General features: G+C 37.6%; 1 protein-coding gene and 1 long non-coding RNA gene across 5 annotated transcripts in view; one reads left to right on the forward strand and one right to left on the reverse strand.

Annotated features, from left to right (window-relative positions):
• The window catches only part of spag17 (sperm associated antigen 17), a 49,570-nt gene that overhangs the window by 23,297 nt on the left and 3,946 nt on the right, over window positions 1–22,327 (reverse strand). For 3 of the 4 annotated variants that reach the window (XR_015497605.1, XM_087264326.1, XM_087264325.1), the window contains exons 7-31: window positions 22,067–22,254; window positions 21,529–21,699; window positions 20,780–20,837; window positions 19,660–19,778; window positions 19,276–19,410; window positions 19,048–19,164; window positions 17,590–17,734; window positions 17,342–17,527; window positions 15,867–15,904; window positions 15,649–15,747; window positions 15,411–15,565; window positions 14,628–14,764; window positions 14,453–14,505; window positions 14,121–14,363; window positions 13,935–14,049; window positions 13,713–13,826; window positions 13,071–13,234; window positions 12,834–12,963; window positions 10,535–10,683; window positions 10,289–10,421; window positions 9,571–9,773; window positions 9,373–9,478; window positions 3,381–3,508; window positions 3,127–3,297; window positions 2,178–2,287 (exon numbers count right to left, since the gene is read on the reverse strand). Coding sequence is in view for 2 of the 4 variants with exons in the window: in XM_087264326.1 (XP_087120452.1) it covers window positions 2,178–2,287; window positions 3,127–3,297; window positions 3,381–3,508; window positions 9,373–9,478; window positions 9,571–9,773; window positions 10,289–10,421; window positions 10,535–10,683; window positions 12,834–12,963; window positions 13,071–13,234; window positions 13,713–13,826; window positions 13,935–14,049; window positions 14,121–14,363; window positions 14,453–14,505; window positions 14,628–14,764; window positions 15,411–15,565; window positions 15,649–15,747; window positions 15,867–15,904; window positions 17,342–17,527; window positions 17,590–17,734; window positions 19,048–19,164; window positions 19,276–19,410; window positions 19,660–19,778; window positions 20,780–20,837; window positions 21,529–21,699; window positions 22,067–22,254 (3,367 nt within the window). In the remaining 2 variants the exon portion in view is untranslated. The remainder of the gene's footprint in view (window positions 1–2,177; window positions 2,288–3,126; window positions 3,298–3,380; window positions 3,509–9,372; window positions 9,479–9,570; window positions 9,774–10,288; window positions 10,422–10,534; window positions 10,684–12,833; window positions 12,964–13,070; window positions 13,235–13,712; window positions 13,827–13,934; window positions 14,050–14,120; window positions 14,364–14,452; window positions 14,506–14,627; window positions 14,765–15,410; window positions 15,566–15,648; window positions 15,748–15,866; window positions 15,905–17,341; window positions 17,528–17,589; window positions 17,735–19,047; window positions 19,165–19,275; window positions 19,411–19,659; window positions 19,779–20,779; window positions 20,838–21,528; window positions 21,700–22,066; window positions 22,255–22,327) is intronic. The other variant, XR_015497606.1, reaches the window with a different exon arrangement.
• Window positions 2,852–11,498, forward strand: LOC147842594 (uncharacterized). Its single transcript, XR_015497724.1, has 3 exons — window positions 2,852–4,529; window positions 6,199–6,331; window positions 9,308–11,498. It is a non-coding gene; the product is annotated as an uncharacterized LOC147842594 (long non-coding RNA).

Genomic DNA, 22,327 nt, shown 5'->3' on the forward strand with positions numbered 1-22,327 from the left:
TACTTCAGCGGGAAATTCTCCCTGCTGAGGCGAAGAATTAAATCTTTGTCCCTATCATGATGAAGTCTTGCAATAATTGTGCGGGGTCTTTGACCCGCAGATGGCTTTGGTAGAAGGGCACGGTGTGCCCGATCGATTTTGACGGGCTTTGGAAAATGTTCGTTGCCAAATAGTTCAGTGATCACGTCCGAGATGAACCGCGAAGTGCTGCCCTGTTCCTCCCCTTCAGATATTCCAACGAATTTTAAGTTGAGCCTTCGAGATCGGCCTTCCAAGTCATTCAGCTTAGTCCATAATGATTTGTTCTCAGCTTGCAGTTCCTGGCACTTTTTTTCAGTTTCTCCGACGCGTCGGTCCACCTCATTCAGTGCTTCTTCCACATCCACTAATTTTAGATTAAAGCCAGTTTGTTCCGACTGCAAATTAGCCATCGCCGCATCCAGTGTATCCAGCCGACCACTCAAAGCGGTCATCTTCTCGTCAATTAATTTCTTCAGATCGTCACCTTGCGAGTTTATTGCCGCCAGTATAACACTCACATTTGCCTGAGATAGAGTGTCACACGCGGCGATATCATCCCTGACAGCAGTCACGGTTTTTGAAGACTTTCTAGACGCCATGATCGAGCACGCGATGAATCAAGAAAAGTCGGTAAAACACCCAAAAAGTTACGAAAATAATTGAAATCTTACTTCGAACTATTAAGAGTAAATCCAAGATATGACTGATAGTTATTAAATAGAATAAAGACACGAAAGATGGAGTTATATTCGAAAATCAATGTTATTAGAGAGCAGCTCAAAAAAAATCGACTACTCCATGCTTTCCGCGCATGCGCCCCCCAGCAAGCCTCTCATATAATAGATATCTACTAAAAGACAGAAAACATTACTTTACAAACTGTAAATTGTAAATAAATCAAATTAACACCTTCTTATTAGTCAATATTATTACTAAAATTAATTAAAAAACTAAATAAATATAAATTTACACACATTTACACAAGTAAATAAATAGACTCAATGATAGACTAAAAATCTGTGGATTTCTGCGCACACAGATTCCATGTGGGAATTATAACCCATATTACATACACTTTCACTCATTAGGAAGGCAAATATTCTACTATACAAAATACAGCACTGTTCATAAAGTGTAAATAACAGATTAGCAGTGCTAAAAATATCCATTAATTACAGGGATTTCACTAAAATGCTCTTTTTTTATTGCTATTTACTACTGGGTTTCTGAAGGTTTCACTAAATCAAATTTAAGACTTGACTTTTGAATGACATTTCAGATATAGAGCTAAATGTTAAGGATTTTTCTAATGGCCTGGTTGGCCCAGTGGAATAGATTTTTACTTGCCCCATCTAAAAATTAGCAAATTACATTTCAATTTAATAGCCACATATTTGAAAAAACAAGTTGTATACATTCATTTTTTTTAACATAAATTTTCTTTAAATTATAAAAAAAACATTCTGGTAAATAGGGTTAATGTTTAAAACGTTTGTAAAATAATTTATTGAGGTGATTGGATGGGTGAAATTAAGACCTGTTAGAAATGATTTAAGACCTACAACACAATACTTAAATTAGTATTAATAAAGTAAATGTAGGACTTTTTAAGGCCTAACATTGTATTTTTGAAGTGTAATACATTTTAAGATGCCGCGGACAGCCTTACTATGTAATATTACAATGCAATTTGATGCTCTGAAATTGCTTCAGTCCGGAAGAAATGAATGGCTCATTGCAGTACTCGATTCTGATTGGCTGAAAACTGCATTCTGTGTTTGTTCACACTTTATTTTGATGGTTCGTTTGTTGAATTTAAATTACATTGCATCTAACATGCCAACTAACTTTCATTAGATTATAAGTAGACTGTTAGGTTGGGGTTAAGGTTAGTGTAAGTTGACATACTTGCTAAGTTTGTTATATTCAGTTAAATCTTTTGTTGAAGGAGCATATCAACAAATAATTCTCATAAAATAATAACTCTAATACTCAAATGGGCCATCAAAATAAAGTGTTATCCTGTGTTTTCTATAATGACTTCAGACTGTACAATTGTCCCTGATTACCTATATAGCTGGAGTTTCATGTCTACCCTTTGATTATTAACTTGCCAGAGAAAAATCCCTTTTCTTTAACTTAAGTGAGTCATTTACCTGGGTGGGTGTGTTTTAAAGCCAGCGTTTACTTGAACGTCTGTTTCCGTCTCTGTTTTTCTCTTTTCTGATTCGTTAGTCGTGACAGCAGTATGACCATCTGCACAAACCTGCACACAGCAGTACCTTGTCACTTTAGTTCATTACTTTATTTATAAACATATTACTTATAGAGTAAACATTGGTGGATAATTGAAATAAAGCTGAAATAAAATACTTTAAAAAATACTTTAAAGTAAAAAAAGTTTTAAAGTGTGCCTTGGAAATGAACAGAAATAAGTTTTAAGTACCAAGAGTGCTAAAATTAAGAAATATTAAAAAAAAAAAACAGAAGCACAATAAATTTATTTAACTTAAAATGATACTAAAATGATATCTTAATAAGTACTATAATTGTATAATATTACAAAAATTATATACTTTTTAGACTATTAATCGATTAATCGTCTGATATTCAGTCTCATCACAGCTATACAGGATAACTGCAATAATCACAGTCCAGCTTAATCTTCCCATTTATCCAAATAACGGAAAATATTTAATTTTTTTATTATACAGGGTTGCTGTTATTATTAAAACAGTTAAAAATACTTATATTTAAATAATATTTTACATCAAAATTAGTTTTATTATATTATATATTCAACATCTGCACACAAGTTTACAAACTCAAATAAAACTAAATAAAATAAATAAAAAATAATAATTTAAACTTAAATCACGACATGTTCTAACATGTAGTAATTGCATTTGTATATAATTTTTTGGCATGAAAATAAGGAATTTAATTAATTTTTTTTAAATTTTCAAAACTATGTCCTTGCTTTGTCTCCTCATTTGCATACAAACTTTTTAAATATTTTTTTTAGATCTGTCCATAACTAGGTAAATATGATCATTTTTTAGTGCAAGATATTTTTTTTTTTTCAGACATATTACTTCAGTCTACCTGAAAGTGATTCCACTCTGAGTCCGTTACTTGACATAAAACATCTGCTCTGTGGTTCATCACATATTGGCCTGTCGGGTCTCTTTCTGGTTGCTCTTTTGACGCTTTAGATGAGTACACAGCTCCACCATCCTTATCAATATGAAGAACACCTCCACTATGAGGATAAATCTGTATTAAAGACACAGAAAGAGGCATTACATATGAAGTTCCCTCCTATATATCTGATATATTTTGTCCATCCATCCTCTTACTTTATAAAATCCTTGGGCAGTTGCACTGATAGATGTGCCATCACTAAAAAAAACTTCACACGTTCGTGCTTCACAGTCCATCACCACTGTGGCAAATTCAGCTTTTTCCACTCTCACTCTTTTCTCTTCTGTAATCAGATTTGAGCATTACGTAAGATACTGCAGGAGGATATGGTCAAAATAATTTTGACCCGGTTAATTAATTACATTACATGAACAATACGCTCATTTTACAACTCCCCTAACAGTTAAACAGTTGAGTTTTACTATCTATGAAGCCATTTAGCTGATCTTCCAACCAAGGCTCATAATGAATACATACTTCTCTTCACATTTCTATGGGATCAATTTGGGGGCGTGGCTTGTGAGCTTTATCATACAGGGATGCTGATTGGTTGCCCGAGTCAAATGAGCCCACCCCCATGTCTCTATGACACTCCTATGTAATGTTATAGATGTGTGACCTTTATAATAGAAGTCAATGGGATCTGCAATGGGACGTCCCACCCCATGTTAAGTCAATGGGGCATTTATTAAGGGTCTTTAAATGGTTTGGGGGGCGTGGCTTGTGAGCTTCAAAATAATATTGAGATGCTGATTGGTTTCCTGAGTCAAATAAGCCAACCCCTAAGTCTGCATGACACTGCTATGTAATGTGATTGACATGTGAGTAAAGAAATGAATGGGAGTCAATGGGCAATGTTAAGTCAATGGGGACACCTTTGGGACGTCCTAGCACCCCAGGGGTACAACTTATACCCCCTTTCGGGGTATGTTCTCACTTAAGCTGCAACCCCTTACAGATGTTGCGAATCCCATATTTCTACGAATTTCACACTTGATGCTATAACGCATCAAAGGTGGGCCCATTTCGCAAACCGTTTAGTGCTCACCTAGAAAAATGAATGGGAGTCAATGGGGCCCATGTAAGTCAATGGGAGAACTTTGGGACGTCCTAGAGCCCCAGGGGTGCAACTTATACCCCCTTGCAGGGTATGTTCTCACTTAGGCTGCAACCCCCTACAGCTGTTGTGAATCCCATATTTCTAGGAAATTCACAGTCGGCGTTGTGATTCGTCAAAGTTTGGCTCAATGTTAAGTCAATGGGATTTTGGGTGGGGCCAAAAAAAACCCCACCCCTTATAAAAGGCAAGGCAAGGCAAGGCAAGTTTATTTATATAGCACATTTCATACACAGTGGCAATTCAAAGTGCTTTACATAAACAGGAATAAAAAAGACAAGTTTAGGAAAATAAAATGCAGACAATAAAAAATATTAAAAACAGATAAAAACAAATTAAAATGAGTTAAAATAGGTTATAAAAGAATGAAAAAGAAAACGAAAAACATGATAGTGCGATCTGTCGGACGCAGCACAGTGCTCATTCAGTAAAGGCACAGCTAAACAGATGTGTTTTCAGTCTTGATTTGAATGTGCCTAATGTTGGAGCACATCTGATCATTTCTGGAAGCTGATTCCAGCAGCAAGGGGCGTAGTGGCTGAAGGCAGATTCACCCTGCTTAGACTGAACTCTTGGAACTTCTAGTTTATATGATCCTAAAGATCTGAGTGATCTGTTAGGTTTGTATTCAGTGAGCATATCTGTAATGTATTGAGGTCCTAGGCCATTTAGTGATTTATAGACCAGTAATAATACTTTAAAATCTATTCTGAATGTAACTGGCAGCCAGTGTAGAGACCTGAGGACAGGTGTGATGTGCTCTGATTTCCTGGTTCTGGTCAGAATTCTGGCTGCAGCATTCTGGATGAGCTGCAACTGTCTGACTGTCTTTTTGGGAAGACCAGTGAGGAGTCCATTACAGTAATCCACCCTGCTGCTGATAAAAGCATGAACAAGTTTCTCTAAGTCTTCACTAGAAACAAAGCATCTGATTCTTGCTATGTTTTTGAGATGATAGTATGCTGATTTACTGACTGCTTTGACATGACTGTTGAAACTCAGATCTGACTCCAGCGTCACACCAAGATTCTTGACCTTATTTTTTGTCGTTTGACCTTTAGAGCCAAGGTACGCATTCACCTTGAGAACCTCATCTCTGTTCCCAAACGCAATGACTTCAGTTTTCTCTTTGTTTAACTGAAGAAAGTTTTGGCACATCCAATTTTTAATTTCATCAATACATTGGCAGAGGGTGTCAATGGGGCTGTAGTCATTAGGCAGTAAGGCTAGGTAGATCTGAGTGTCATCAGCATAGCTGTGGTAGGAGATTTGATTCTTTCTCATTATTTGGCTCAGAGGGAGCATGTAAAGGTTGAACAGGAGAGGTGCCAGAATCGAGCCTTGTGGGACTCCACATGTCATGGGTGTCCACCTCGACCTATGATCACCTATACTGACATAGTAACCTCTCCCTTCAAGGTAAGATCTGAACCATTTGAGGACTGTCCCAGACAGCCCAACCCAGTTTTCCAGCCTATCCAGAAGTATGCTGTGATCGACAGTGTCAAATGCAGCACTGAGATCCAACAATACCAGCACTGTTATTTTACCTGAATCTGTGTTTAGACGTATATCATTGATTATCTTTATAAGAGCGCTCTCTGTACTGTGATGTGCTCTGAAACCAGATTGAAAATTGTCTAAACACCCCCTGAAGTTTAAGAACTTGTTAACCTGGTTAAAAACAACTTTTTCAATGATTTTGCCAATGAAAGGGAGATTTGAGATTGGCCTGTAATTGCTCAATAGGGTGTTATCCAGATTGCTCTTCTTCAAGAGGGGTTTAACAACTGCAGTTTTAAGTGAGTTTGGAAAAATCCCTGATAGAAGTGAAGCATTTTAAAAGCATTTAAAAGTCATAGCACACCATTCCTGATAAAACCGGACGATTTGACCCCACTTTCAAGGGTCTGGGACGAAAGCTGCGGGACTAGTTACGCACCGAAAAACATAATAATAAGCAGAAAGAGCATAGCACTAACTAGAATTGTACATTTCCTAAAGGAAATGTGAATGGGGTTTGCGTGGCAAATCGATGGGGTACAAAATGGTACTAAACTGGGCAATAGCACTGGAAAGGTAAGAAATGGTGGTAGCTAAGATGTTGCTAGGCGGTTGCTAGGGTGTCCTGAGTGGTTGCTAGGTGGTTGCTAGGGTGTTCTAAGTGGTTGCTAAGTGTTTGCTAAGGTGTTGCTAGGCGGTTGCTAGGGTGTTCTGAGTGGTTGCTAGGTGGTTGCTAAGGTGTTGCTAGGCAGTTGCTAGGGTGTCATGAGTGGTTGCTAGGTGGTTGCTAGGCGGTTGCTAAGGTGTCCTAAGTGGTTGCTAGGTGGTTGCTAAGGTGTTGCTAGGTGGTTGCTAGGGTATTCTAAGTGGTTGCTAAGGCGTTGCTAGGCAGTTGCTAGGGTGGCCTGAGTGGTTGCTAGGCGGTTGCTAGGGTGTTCTGAGTGGTTGCTAGGTGGTTGCTAAGGTGTTGCTAGGCGGTTGCTAAGGTGTCCTAAGTGGTTGCTAGGTGGTTGCTAAGGTGTTGCTAGGTGGTTGCTAGGGTATTCTAAGTGGTTGCTAAGGCGTTGCTAGGCGGTTGCTAGGGTGTTCTGAGTGGTTGCTAGGCGGTTGCTAGGGTGTTCTGAGTGGTTGCTAGGTGGTTGCTAAGGTGTTGCTAGGTGGTTGCTAAGGTGTTGCTAGGTGGTTGCTAGGGTATTCTAAGTGGTTGCTAAGGCGTTGCTAGGCAGTTGCTAGGATGTCCTGAGTGGTCGCTAGGCCCTTACTAAGGCGTTACTAGGCGGTTGCTAGGTGGTTGCTAGGCGGTTGCTAGGGTAATTTGGGTGGTTGCTAGGCAGTTGCTAGGGTACCCTGGGTGGTTACTAGGCAAGCCTCACATACATGCCTGATGAAATATTTATACTTAGTGAGCATTTCTAGCAAGTTACAGTACTTGGCTAGTCAATATTAGCATGTAGCTAGTCACTGCTAGCATGTGTAGCATATAGGAAGTTCCGTTTGCTAGCATGAGTCAAACGAGCCAATCCCCAAGTCTCTACGATGTTCTGATGCCGAGATATAGCTGTTGATGAATGGTTGCTAGGGTACTCTGTTTTGTTGCTATGGGCGAGGTTACAGAGTGAACTTGAATGTGGTTGGCTGTCCAAGTCAAATGAGCCAACCCCCAAGTCAATAGGACACTGCCAAGCAAAGATATACATGTAGGCCAGTTACAATGGCAGTCTATGGGACCAGTTTGGGGGCGTGGCTTGTGAGCTTCATTATCATATTGAAAAGCTCATTGGTTGTCTGAGTCAGATGAGCCATCCCCCAAGTCAATAGGACACTGCTAAGCAAAGATATGCATGTAGGGCAGTTATAATGGCAGTCTATGGGACCAGTTTGGGGGCGTGGCTTGTGAGCTTCATTATCATATTGAGATGCTCATTGGTTGTCTGAGTCAGATGAGCCATCCCCCAAGTCAACAGGACACTGCTAAGCAAAGATATGCATGTAGGCCAGTTATAATGGCAGTCTATGGGACCAGTTTGGGGGCGTGGCTTGTGAGCTTCATTACCATATTGAGATGCTCATTGGTTGTCTGGGTCCAATGAGCCAACCCCTAAGCCTGTATGACACTGCAATGCAAAGATATGCATCTAGCCCAATTATAATAGAAGTCTATGGGATCAATTTGGGGGCGTGGCTTGTGAGCTTCATTATCATATTGAGATGCTCATTGGTTGTCTGAGTCAGATGAGCCATCCCCCAAGTCAATAGGACACTGCTAAGCAAAGATATGCATGTAGAGCAGTTATAATGGCAGTCTATGGGACCAGTTTGGGGGCGTGGCTTGTGAGATTCATTATCATATTGAGATGCTCATTGGTTGTCTGAGTCAGATGAGCCATCCCCCAAGTCAACAGGACACTGCTAAGCAAAGATATGCATGTAGGCCAGTTATAATGGCAGTCTATGGGACCAGTTTGGGGGCGTGGCTTGTGAGCTTCATTATCATACTGAGATGCTGATTGGTTGTCTGAGTCAAATGAGCCCACCCCCGTGTCTCTATGACACTCCTATGTAATGTTATAGATGTGTGACCTTTATAATGGAAGTCAATGGGATCTGCAATGGGACATCCCACCCCATGTTAAGTCAATGGGGCACTTATTAGGGGTCTTTAAGTGGTTTGGGGGGGCGTGACTTGTGAGCTTCAAAATCATAATGAGATGCTGATTGGTTGCCTGAGTCAAATGAGCCCACCCCCAAGTCTGTATGACACTGCTATGTACTGTGATTGACATGTGAGTCAAGAAATGAATGGGAGTCAATGGGCAATGTAAAGTCAATGGGGACCCCTTTGGGACGTCCTAGCTCCCGAGGGGTACAACTTATACCCCCTTTTGGGGTATGTTCTCATACAGGCTGCAACCCCCTACAGATGTTGCGAATCCCATATTTCTACGAATTTCACACTTGGCGCTATAACGCTTTAAAGGTCGTCCCATTTCGCGGGGGCGTTAGTGCTGTTCTAGAAAAATGAATGGGAGTCAATGGGGACAATGTAAGTCAATGGGAGCACTTTGGGACGTCCTAGAGCCCCAGGGGTGCAACTTTTACCCCCTTGCAAGGTATGTTCTCACTTAGGCTGCAACCCCCTACAGATGCTGTGAATCCCATATTTCTATGAAATTCACACGCGGCGCTGTGAGTCGTCAAAGTTCGGCTCAATGTTAAGTCTATGGGATTTTTGGGGGGGTTTTTTGGCCCCTGCGGGGCCAAAAAACCCCCGACCCCTTACAAAAGTCATAGCACACCATTCCCGATAAAACCGGACGATTTGACACCACTTTCAAGGGTCTGGGACGAAAGCTGCGGGACTAGTTACGCGCCGAAAAAGCGCACGGAAGATGGAAGAAGAATAATAATAAACCAGCACAATTGTAAGAATGGACTTTGCCTATGGCAAACCCCATTAATGAGCTTTGCCTATGGCAAACCCCATTAATAAGAGACTCCTGCACCTGAGCTCAGATGTTGTGGCTTACCCTGCTGGTAAAAGGTGGTAATTCGCGTTCCATCTGCATGGTCTACAATCACAGATGCGTCTTTCTTCAGCACAGACAGCACGTTGTCCTCTCTTGTGACCACCACCTATACAGAATTAGAATGCATGTAGCATTTGCATTATAGCAGTCACCAATTGACGAGAAAGCAGATGTTACATTTATTGATGATACACTTACTGTCCCGCTGAAGGGGTCTGTAGCCTGATAGGCTTGTATAGGTGGCACTTCGACTTTCTTGCCTGCTTTAGAGGCGACTCTGAGACCGGAGGGAATAGTAGTCATCCAAGAGCCCCCGCTTACCTCGAGATAGTAGTTTGGTTTTTCATTTTCTACAGGCTTTTGTTGTTCTTCTTCTGCATTCACCTTGGAATCAGGCTTGCCTGCGAATGAAAGTTGTTACATGAAATTGACACATAAATTGAAATTAATTTCTTTAGACTTTGCCATGATGACAGTACTGAGTTTTTTCAAGTTATTTAGCAAGATACTAGTATTAAATGGCTAATCAGGCAAGTCATTGGACAAATGTGGTTTGTTAATACTAAAAATAATGATAATGATACAAATAATGGGGCAAAAGAATAAAGATTTTTTCTTTGATTTTTAATTTTACCTGCTTTTATTCCAGCCAAACAAAATGAGATGGATTAAACATAACAAGAGTTTCTCCATAGGAAAAAATATTATAGTAAATAATGTGAAAATCCCCTTGCTCTGTTAAGCATCACAAATATGTGAAAAATAGTTAAATTTCACAAGAGGGCTAATCATATTGCCTTTTATCCACAGCTATGCAAAAAAAAAATGACAATCTTTTTATTTGCATTCCAAATGAGAAATGTGGAACAGAAGTATATATACACATTCGGTTTCCTATAGGATTTGTTTAAGGTACCTTTTTTGTCTTTAGTGTCTTTGATGTCCAGTTCTTTGACAGGCTCCGGTTCCTTTAAAATTAGATGTGGAACCAACACACACACTGGTATAGAATCTGGACTTGTACTGACTGTACCATCTGCAAACAGCACCTGGAGCACACACAAATGCACTTAAATATACTATATATGTCCTTGATAAGGCTGTGATTTTATTAGTGCTTATTCATGTGCTTTATTATGTGTGTATGTGAGTGTGTGAATACCTCAGTAGATCCATCTATCTTGTGTATGATAACAGTCCCTCTGCTGGTAATGACTCTGGAGACATCAGTGTGTGTGCTGAGGTCTGAACTAGAGCCTGCATTATACAATCTCTGTCGTATCAGCAAAGATCGGACACAAGATTCCCCATCTGAAAACACAGATAAGACCAGAGCTGCTCTCTGTACTGAAAGAAGGAAACCACAAATTAAACTGCATAGATGTGTTTAAATGCTGGTTCTAGGATAAGCTCAGAAAGATGGTCTTTTATAAAATATAAACTGCATGTAGAAATTACATGTTTTGCGGAATTTTGTAGTGTTATTTATTTTTTTAAACAAGATATGTTAAAACTCACATGAAACAATGCGCTAAATGTGCTAAAACAGTTTTTTAGTATAGGTGACTAATTAATAAATTCATTCATCTTTTCAGCTTAGTCTCTTTATTAATCAGGGGTCGCCACAGTGGAATGGACCGCCAACATATCCAGCATATGTTTTACGTAGTGGATGCCCTTCCAGCCACAACCCAATACTGGGAAGCACCCATACACACTCTTTCACACAGATACACTTTGGCCAATTTAACTTATTCAATTCACCTGTAGCGCATGTCTTTGAACTGTGGGAGAAACCAGAGCACCCGGAGGAAACCCACGCCAACACGGTGAGAACATGCAAACTCCACACACAATTGCCAAATGGCCCAGCCGGGGCTCGAACCAGTTTCTTGCTATGAGGCGATCTTGCTACCCATTGCGCCACCGTGACGCCAGTATAGGTGATTTTGTTGACAAAATATTCCTTGTCCAAATGATTTTCAAAATGACAAGAAAAAAACTATTATTTATGTAAGGCTAGTAGTTGTCTATACCACTTTGCAAACTCATAGGGCTGTAGTAGTACACTATTGTTGTTTTAGTCATTAAGTATTAGCCAAAACAAGTGATTTGCATTATCATTTAAAAAAAAAAAACTGTAAGTACTTTGCAAAATTTTGTATTTTAAAACACATAAAGGGCCCTATCATACACCCGGCGCAAGGTGTATTTTGCCCGATTTTTTTTGCTATTTTCAAACCCTAGTTGTCACATTTTGCGCCACATTGTTTAAATAGCAAATCCATTTGTGCTACTTTGAGGACTCATGGGTGTGCCGGTTTATAAAGGAGGCGTGTTAAGGCGCAATGTTGGAGTGTTGCTATTTTGAGAAACTGAAATAGACTGCGCCTTTGACCAAGAAAAAGCTGGTCCAGCGCAGAGAGAAAAATATTTAGTATATATTTTATACATTTTAATGCTAAGGACAAAAATGTTACAATATTATTATTGTTATTAAAATATTACTTACTACATAGATATAAAAAACACTACCTCCATGCCTTCGTGTCAGGGTGCATTTTTCAGTCTATTCATGACAATTAGCATTTTTATAATGTTATTATTATTAGCATTATTATTTATTATACGCATATTTATATTTGTTTTAATAAAAAAGTTTGTCCACCTGTCTGGTTTTTGAGACTGCATCCCCATATGGGGCATAAGAATAGGGAGTGTGTTTGGATATAACTTTGTTTTTTGACCACACTTCATATTGCTCATTTATCCGTTTGCTAAAAATTAGAACTGAATTTAGAAATAGTTTTGAAACAAATCTTTGCACTTAACAAATGAAATTAAATATGTAGGCTAATAGATGTCTTCAGATGAGTGCGTACAACACCATTGTCTTATCCACGAAGGTAAAGGAGTAAGGTAAAGACTAAAAGTAAAGAGAAAGCAAAGAGGCCGAATGGAGGAGGCTCGTTCTTTATCCTTGCTGCAGATGGTCTGTTTAACTGTTTTCTTGCTAATGAAGCGTTTAGTTTGTTCACTAACAAAGTCTGCCATGTAAATAGCAAATGCACTATGGCGCAACACAACTGACTCTTAAAGGGAGTGGGAGATAAGACTCTAATTGGTTTAATGCACATTATGCTCAAAACACACCCAACCATAACTCATGAAGAGCAAAAGCTCAAGCCTGTCTTACCATGCACCACAGTGCAAACTGTACTTTTTTTTTTTTTTGCGCTTAGATAGTTACAATAAAACCCAAAATGTTTTACATTTTTTGTTAAAAAATCATGAACTAAATAAGAATCTATAACTTGAAATATGAAAATATTTCCTATAAAAATGTGAATTTTTATTCATAGAAATAGGACACGGTGCAGATAAAAAAAAACAAATTATTTTGCATCATTTAACATACTGAAGTTATTTATGCAGAAAGAAAATAAAAAAAAACGGCTCACCCACTGAATCATCAAAATCAAATTGCAGGATGAGTCCATTAGGAAGAGATACATACAGATTGAGGAATGGTAAATGATATGAATCATCTACAGACTCACACTGTACTTCAGGTACCTCAGAAACACACATCTTTCAAGAGAGAAAATAAATATTTAGATAATCAGCAACAGCTTAATTAAAATTAATTGCATGCTAAACTAACCAACATTTGGCGTTATTATTCATTGTCCAGTCACCTGTTCCTGTAGTTGCTGGTCTATACAGAAGACATTGGACAAATTAGGTTGGAGAGTTTGTCCTCTTGTTTTATTTGGACTGCTCAGACTGCAGGAAAGCTGAATGCCATTGGCCAGAACAGCATAAAAAGAGCCAATTCTCTCTCTCTCATAATCTGCTTCAACTCCAAAAGCAGCACAATTGGGCAAATCAATATGTGTAAATAAATATGCAAATAAGCCACTTTATTAGATACACTTTGATATTACAGGGTTAAACCCTTATTTGGCTTCAGAACTGCTTTCATTTTTTTGAGGCTTCAATTCAACAAGGTGCAGAAAACATGTATTTTGTGGTGCATATGGACAAGAAAGAATCATACAGTTGCTGCAGATTTGAGTATTGAGCATTTATGTTGCAAACATCTTTCTGTAAAAAAGATGGTGGTGCGTGAAAATTTGAGTAGAACAGCAATTTCTGAAATACTCGAACATACAACAACAATGCCCAATGCTCGGTTTGCTTCAGCAGATCATCTGAACTAATTAGAAATTTGCACCAATGAGCAGTTGTACAGGTTAACCCAATAAAGTGACCAGTAAATACAATAAAATATACATCTTATATGTATATATTATTTTTAAATAATGTCACATCAATACCTTGTTTACTGAACATGTCAACCTCTTTTAGTTTACTATCCATTTTTCTCTCTGAAATGTGTGTGTAGAAGTGATGGCCATCTTTCTTCACACATACTTTCATTTGTGTCAACCCTAATGAAGGAAAACAATCATGTAAGAAAGATATAAACAAAAGCTTTCAATTACTAGCTCTAAAAACACATTTATGTTTGTACATGTTAGTTTTTCCTGATCTCAAACCTTGAGTAAAGCCAAAGCTCTCCACATCTATTTGGGCTCCATCACAGGGATACAGAGACTCAACCTTACCAATGATTCGCACCAGTTTCCCATTTAAACTGTAGCCTGTGAATACCTGTGGAAAGTATACAATGATTCAACCATTTCAAATTGATATACTAGAAATGTTTTACATATTTTTCATACATCATTGTTTGCTGGTTCTTGTGACATCTCTTGAAAGTCTCTGGCCTTTTCTTTAGACATTGTAGCTGAGCTGGGTGTTTTGGACATGTTGTCTCTGCTTTTTCTTGCTGATATCGTCTTCTTCTTCTCCTTTACAGAGTCAATCCTCTCTTCTACTTTTGGTGTTGCTTTTCCTCCTTTTTCTTTCTTTGCCTTTTTGGATTGCTCCTCTTCCCTTAATCTTTCCTGCTCGATTTTCCATGCCTACAGTAAATACATGAGAATGAGGCCTAAAGTAAAGGCATGAAAACTGAAAATCTGTGTAAACTTAAATGTTAAGGTAAACAGCTCACTTTAAGAGAGTCTTCTCTTATATATGGTTCACATGTGTCTGAAACTGGAGAGTCTAAAAGGAAACAATTATAACACAACCCAATTCACAATAACATTTTCAAATATCTAATATATATATATTATGTTTGATCTGGCTCAGGCTAGCATATTAGGTGTTAGGTATGAATATGTTGCCTCTTATCCTGTTGGTTTCCAAAGGGGATTGTATTGGAGATCTTTCTGACACTTTCTTTTCCTGCTCCATCTGCCATTTTTCCTCTTCCTGCTTGGTCCAGTCACTGATTGAATCAGCCACATATTCCAAGTAGTTCCTTTAAGAATATAAATTCAGTATAAAGTAGTACATCGGCATCATTCATTATAGAGTTAAGCCTAACAAATTCTACACCTCCATCTCCTCTAACTGTAACAAGAGTGAATCTTGGGTCATGTTTAAGGTCAAAATAAAAATATAATATAATATAAAAAAAAATTATGATACAAATTATGTTCTGTGAGATTTTAGATTAAAATTTTTATTCTTTGTCAAAGATTTCTCAAATCTGATGTTTAACAGAACAGAAAAATAGCATTATATTTTTCTTCTGGAGAAAGACTTATTTCTTTTAGTTTAGCTGGGATTAAAAATATATGAATATATTATTTTAACTGCCATGTCAATATGATATGGATAATTAGCTCCATAAGATTTTTTTTTTTTTTTTTGGGCTGCTGAACAAACTACTGACCTTCCCAATAAACCTAACCTGCCTATTTAAGCCTTTAAAAATTGCAGTTCAACAGGAATACTTGTATCTTGCAAAATAAATATTAAAAATGTATGTACTATTATTATTTCTTAGAATATGAATTAGTTATTAGAAATTATTTATTCAAATTCTAATTAATTCTAAATTGTCATTACATAGCAAATCAATTTTGAAATAATTTTGTAATGTCAAAGAAGAGAGAAAGTACCTGAAGCCCACATCTGTGTGAAGTGATCCTTCCCAGAATTCTTTGCAGCTCCTCTGTGGGCTCATTGGATTGTGGCAGATGACATATATGGCGTTGTCTCTGCTACACTGAAATGTGTCCACACATCTATATATTTCAGAAGCAGATTGGAGGACCTGAAAGAGAAACACTCATGTGTAATTAATTTTTTTATAGATTTTAAAAGTAATATTAAAAATAGTGTTTTGAAAATTGTTACCTGGGGAAAAACATCAGCACTGTGCTTCTCTGCAAAGTTATAGTCTTCCAGTTGGCGAATCAGTGTCTCCTGGAGGTCTGTCAGGGTCACTTCATTACCCTTTTTATAATCAGTTTATAGGATATTATAAATCAATTGATTTCTCATGATAGTGCAGAGATAAATGTGTAGTGTATTTATAGAAATGTCAACTTTTGGTTTCAAAACATTAATCATACCATTTGTTCATCATTCTCAGCACTGCGTTTTGCTGATCCTATAAAATAAAAAAATGGAAAAAGGCTTTAAAGATTTGTCAAATATTTGTTTTGTATTTAAAGGGGTCACAAACAACAGGTTGTGGAATGTGCGTATTTATTATGTAATTATGTGGCTAAACTCCACCTCCACAGAGGATCACGTTTAGGATCATGTTAAAGTCTGCATTAGATAAATAACAAAAGAGGAAAATGCAGGACTATGACGAAACAAAATCATACACTGCAAAAAAATGCTTTTCTTTTATTTTTTGTCTTCTTTTTAGTCCAAATATCTAAAAAATTCTTTAATCAAGAAACATTTTCTAGGCAAGCAAAACATATTGCCTTGTTTAAGAAATAATATGCCAAAATTAGATGTTTTTCTTTAAAACAAGCAAAATAATCTTCCAATGGGGTAAGAAAAATAATCTAGTTTTTCCTTTTGATAAATGATTATTTTGCTTGTTTTAAGGAAAATCTCACTTAATTTCGGATTATTATTTCCTAAAACAAGACAATATGATTTGCTTGTCTAGAAAATTCTTCTTGATTTAAGAATTTTTAGATATATAGACTAGAAACAAGACAAAAAATCTAAGTAAAAGGAGCATTTTTACAGTGTAAAGATGCTCTGAAGACAGCGTACAGTGCTAAGTTGTCTTTTTTTGCATTACTTTCCTTCTCAACCCAAAGTTATGTACAATTAGATGAACTTTCATTTTTACTGAAGTTCCAGACAGCATCAATAAGAACTTGGTACTGTTTACATCATTTTATCACAAATTTATTTTCTTTTTTATATAGTTTTAAATCAAATGTATTTATTTTGACAAATTCTACCTAAATGTCGCACTGCACCAGTGTGATTGACTCTATTTGTTATGTAGTCACTATTTCTTTGCCTTTTATTGCAAATACTTTGATATGCATTCACTCGTTTTCCTTCGGCTTAGTTCCTTTATTCATCAGGGGTCGCCACAGCGGAATGAACCACCAACTTATCCAGCATATGTTTTACACAGCGGATGCGCCTCCAGCTGCAACCCAGTACTGGGAAACATCCAAACACTCTCACATTCACACACATACACTATGGCCAATTTAGTTTATTCAGTCCACCTATACTGCATGTCTTTGAACTGTGCGGGAAAGCAGAGCACCCAGAGAAAACCCATGTGAACACGTAGAGAACATGTAAACTCCACACAAAAATGCCAACTGACCCAGCCGGGACTCTAGTCAGCAACCTTTTTGCTGTGAGGCAACAGTGCTAACTACTAAGCCACCATGTCGCCCTACTTTGATATGTACTGAGTATTTAAGATTTTTTGTCCTAAATACCTAATTAAAGTATGCAAGCTTTCAAACGCACATGCAGAACTTTATATTAATGGGCACACAGCTTTCCTGTCAAACTAGCCAATCAAAATAGGGGGTGTACAATCTGTACAAACCTGCTATCCTGTTTTTGCTCCAGTAGAGCTGTTTGGCGAATTCAAAAGGTTTGTCCCATGGTGTGGGGTTTGGAGGGTGTGATTGAGATCTGTTAATACAGCCACTCTCGTCGACTGTAGTTAAAGGCATGCTCTCAAACACAAACAGTTGTAGAAGCCTCTGAAGTTCAGACCAGCTTGTAGACTCTGGAAATATAGATACATTTAATAATAATAATAATAAACCGTTTATTTTTTTTTCTCCTCACCATCAGTGCAGAAGTGCAGTAGTTCCTGTGCTCTGGTCAGTCGATCAGTAGTGCTTTCTGTATGTCTAGACATCAGGCTGGTCCACTCATGGCTTTGTTTCATGATGTCTGCTTCAGTTTTGATTACATCAAAGTCATCCAGGACCTGAGGAATTCATTTACCCATAGTATTCATATGGATTTGCACACCCTTTACATTTGAGAGCTAAATATGCCTGCTTTAAGCCTAACATACACACAAATACCTTTTTTTTTAAACCGTGTATTGCACCTTGCATATGTATTTATGTTTAGCATTATATTTGTTGCATCACTCTTTATCATTTATTATAAAAAAATATGGAGCTCCTATTCTTTTAATGACCCCAATTTAACCCTAATCTAAAATGTGCAATTTAATGTAGCGACTCAACGAATGATCAGGAGAAATGTACCAATGATAAAACGTATTATTCCTGCATTCAAATCAGTAAAGCACATGTAATGTATCAATAACTGAGGGCTGTAATAGAATGATACTCAAAGCCTTTTAGCATGATAGCATAAACTGTCAACTGGTAAACAGGAGGCATGAAGCAGATCACATTCATCATCAGGTTTTTCAAAAATGTTTTAATCATGTTGAAAATTTTAAGGCCTTCGAAATTTGCATATTAAATATATTGCAGTAGGGTTAAAATAGAATCAGTGTATTCAAGAAACAAACTTTTGAATGTCCTTTCAAACATGTATCGTTGACATTTGTGTTTGCAAGCAAAGCCCTGTTTACATCTTGCATTAAATTCATTTTCATTTGAGACTTATTACTGTTTCCAACTAGTATACCATGCATTCTTCTGAGCATTTGTGCTCAAAGTTTTCACGCCATATTTCACTTTCATAAGAGGGCTCAATGCAAAGCATGAGTTGTTGCACTATTAAGCTGCTCATATTACTTTGTGTTTTGGTTCACCACAACATAGTAGAATAACTAGTCTGGCGCACTCTCACAACATGTCCAATACCAACCATGTTAGGTCAGCAGGTGGAGAAGAGGTGACCTTTTGTGGCTGTTCAACTGTTCAATTTACGCTTTTCATATGATAGCAATTTGATCAAATATGATTTCAACTACATCTGATACACTGTAAAAAAAAAAAAAAGTTGACTCAACTTAAAATTTTAAGGCAACCAGCATTAGCTTCAACCAACCTTTTGAGCTTACTCAACTTAAATTGAGTCAGGTGCAGTACTTGGGTTGAAAGTGAAGTCAACTGAAATAAGCTCTGCAGCAAGTTGCCTTACAATTTTGAGTTGTTGTTTTTTACAGTGTAGTTGATAAAAAAACTATAAGCTCAAGCAATTTTAGACCCTATTAGCATCTGGTTTTGTTCACAACTGGCGAAAGTGAATCTTAATAGATGTAAACAGGGCTCGTATTCATTTTTATAATGTCATTTTGTGCATTCACATGCTCACAGGAAGTGGTTGGAGTCTCCTTGCTCTCTCATCATGGTGATTGATTAGGAGAGTGTTTCTGCATTTCTGATTAGTACTTATGGAGCTGTCCTTCATCCCTAGATCCTTCATTAATTCCTGCCATTGCACAAATAGATTTTATGGCAATTATAGATCGATTTTGAAACCCACTTTTATTTGTTATGGTTGTTGTACTAATAATGAGATTCATTTAGGCAATTTATTTACCTTCTTTTGCTCTTCGTCCTGTGGCAGACTCAGCACAGATGAGAGCATGTAACTCATGATATCTTGGTCTGATCTATTAAAGCGCTCCTCTGAATCACACAATCCTGCTTTGGTTTCCTGTTCTGAGGCTAAAACCTAAACATCACACAGGAAGTCACAGGACAAGTTTACCAGCCACATTTTCAAAGAAATCACTTGTGAACAGTGTGTCTCTAGTATTGCATGTTTACCCATTTGATCATAAAGCCAGTGCACAGATGTTGCAGCTTAGTTTTATGATTAGATATAAAGCTCTTTGGACTTTATTTTGTGCACTCACATTCTCAATGCATTGAAAATATATCTCTTTGAAGTCGATTGTTGTCATTGTAAAATTTCCCTCACCTGCTCCAGCATGCAGTGTAATATAAGTGGTACAGATGTGATTTCAGCAGGAACCCTGTTCAGTAGGTCACAGTAGTATCTCATATCAACCTCTGTGCTCAGAACAGGAGATTCTGGTTCTGTGAAAGAAACACAATGGTTAAGTTTCATTTAATTTAATAAATAATACAATTTTGTGTCTGTATCATATGAAAAATTAAAAAATGCAAGAAGAACATCCAAATATCTGTAAATCAAAGTTCTATCATCATTCGATGTAAATGAAAAACATATCAATGAGTATAAGTAAGGCGACACGGTGGCTCAGTGGTAAGCACCGTCACCTCACAGCAAGAAAGTAGCTGGTTCGAGTCCCAGCTGGATCAGTTGGCATTTCTGTGTGGAGTTTGCATGTTCTCCCCATGTTCACGTGGGTTCACAATCCAAAGACATGCGCTATAGGTGAATTGAATAAACTAAATTGGCCATAGTGTATGTGTGTGAATGAGTGTATGATCCAGTACTGGGTTGCAGCTGGAAGAGCATCCGCTGTGTAAAACATATGTTGGATAAGTTGGTGGTTACTTCCACTGTGGTAATTCCTTAATGAATAAAGGGACTAAGCCGAAGGAAATTGAATGAACGATTATAAGCAAACATACTAAATGATTCTTTATTGAAATTATTAAAAATCCCAACATTAAGTTTGTAATTACATTTAATCAGTGTCATAATAAATTTGAGTTTATTAAAGTCTTTCTTGTTCTAAACATGCCTGTCAAATGTTTTGATATAAAAACTATTGTTACACTAAATTACTTTGTAATGGCTGTCTTCTATTAACTGTGTTTAAAAAATGTGAATGATAGTCATTATTTTTACTAGTTAAAATTAAACAGGTCAAATTCTTTTTTTTTTTTTGAATATTTATTTTTTGAGTTTTGCTTTTACAATTTAAAGATGACATAACGTATATACATATACATAAACAGGTCTAATTCTAACACATGGAAAATAATTAAAGCTGCATTCCACTTTTATTGTTTTGACCTTTAGGATTTAATCACCAGTGTGGCCATGTATTAACATGTATTAATTGTTAATCAAGTACTATATAAACCAAAGTTGAGAATCAGTGTACCTTGTCTTATACCAGGATCTTCCTCTGACGCTACTTTCTTCCTTGGTGTTTGTACAACCTAAAACATAATCAATTTCAAATATCAGCAACAAGAAACAAGTACATCCTGCCAAGTAATCTGAGAAATGTCTAATCAGCCATGTCACCCTGCAGCCCAAGACCGGTTACTCACTGAAGCTAAGCTGAGCCTGGTCAGTACTTAGATAGGGGACCACATTGCAAAACAAGGTTGCTGTTGGAAGTGGTGTTAGTGAGGCCAGCAGGGGGCACTCAACCTGCAGTCTGTGAGAGTCCTAATGCCTCAGTAAAGTGAAGGGGACACTTTACTGCCAGTGGGTGCTGTTGTCTTTGGGATGAGATGTTAAACTGAGGTTCTTTGTGGTCATTAAATATCCCATGGCACTTCTTGTAAAGAGTAGGGGTGTAAACCTGGTGTCCTGGCCAAATTCTCTCCATCTGCCCTTACCAATCGTGGCCTCCCAATCATCCCCATCCACCAAATTTGTCTCTATGTCTCTCCACTCCATTAATAGCTGATGTGTGGTGAGTGCACTAGCACCATTGTCCTGTGGTTGCCGTCACATCATCCAAGTGGATGCTGCACAATGGTGGTGGTATGGAGAGACAAACCCCACCTTACGATTGTGAAGCGCTTTGGGTGTACATACACAATAAAGTGCACAATATAAATTCACATTAGATTACATTATAAGTTACCAGCACTACTACTAGTAACGGTGGTTGTATACCTCAGTGGAGCTCTGTGGTCGGGACTGCTGGATGGGACTGCCGGATTTGCAGGCTGCTGGCACTTGAATCAGCCTCATGCTGCTGAGATAATGGCAGTACTGTCTCCTCCAGTCCAGGCTGTCATACACCAAACATGCCACCCCTTCAAATATAGCAGCTCCAAATGCCAGCTACAGACAGTAGAGGATGACAGATGGAATCAAAACGTCATAATGTAGAAATGTCTGTATTACTTCACATACAATGATCTGGAGAAGGGCTTAACTCATTGCAACAAAATTAATTATTGTTATTATAAAATCATATATAAGCTTTATTTATTGGCAATTGCGGTTTCATTGACATCTATAGAATATTTTCATTCCACAAATGGTTTCAAAGTTGAAAAAGGGCCTTTAGATCATTTAAATGTTCTTGTTCTTTTAAGAACTCTGACTGAAAGGTTCATTTGGGAATCAAAATGGATTCCATGGCATTGCTGCAAAAAACAGCTTTTAGAACTTTTTTAACAGTGTATGTGGTTCAAAAAATGTGTACTTGATCTCTATTTTCCATTGCTTCAGTGTTACACTTAGCCTGGGGTAGCAGCTGGCTCTTCACACAATAGTTCAACCTGGCCACATGACTGAGTCTGGATCCCATATTCTCACTGTTCAAGACTTGATCCAACTGCTTCCAGAAAACATCTAGCTCCTGCTGTCTTTTTTGCTTCAGAGTCTCAACTTCTGTACACATGAAATGTTAAAATGAGAATCTTTTAAATGCACACAAATGTAAAATAGCCTTCTCAACTACATC

The sequence above is a fragment of the Danio rerio genome, chromosome 8 (genome assembly GCF_052040795.2).
Source record: "Danio rerio strain M-AB ecotype USA chromosome 8, GRCz13ab, whole genome shotgun sequence".
Classification (NCBI taxonomy): domain Eukaryota; kingdom Metazoa; phylum Chordata; class Actinopteri; order Cypriniformes; family Danionidae; genus Danio; species Danio rerio.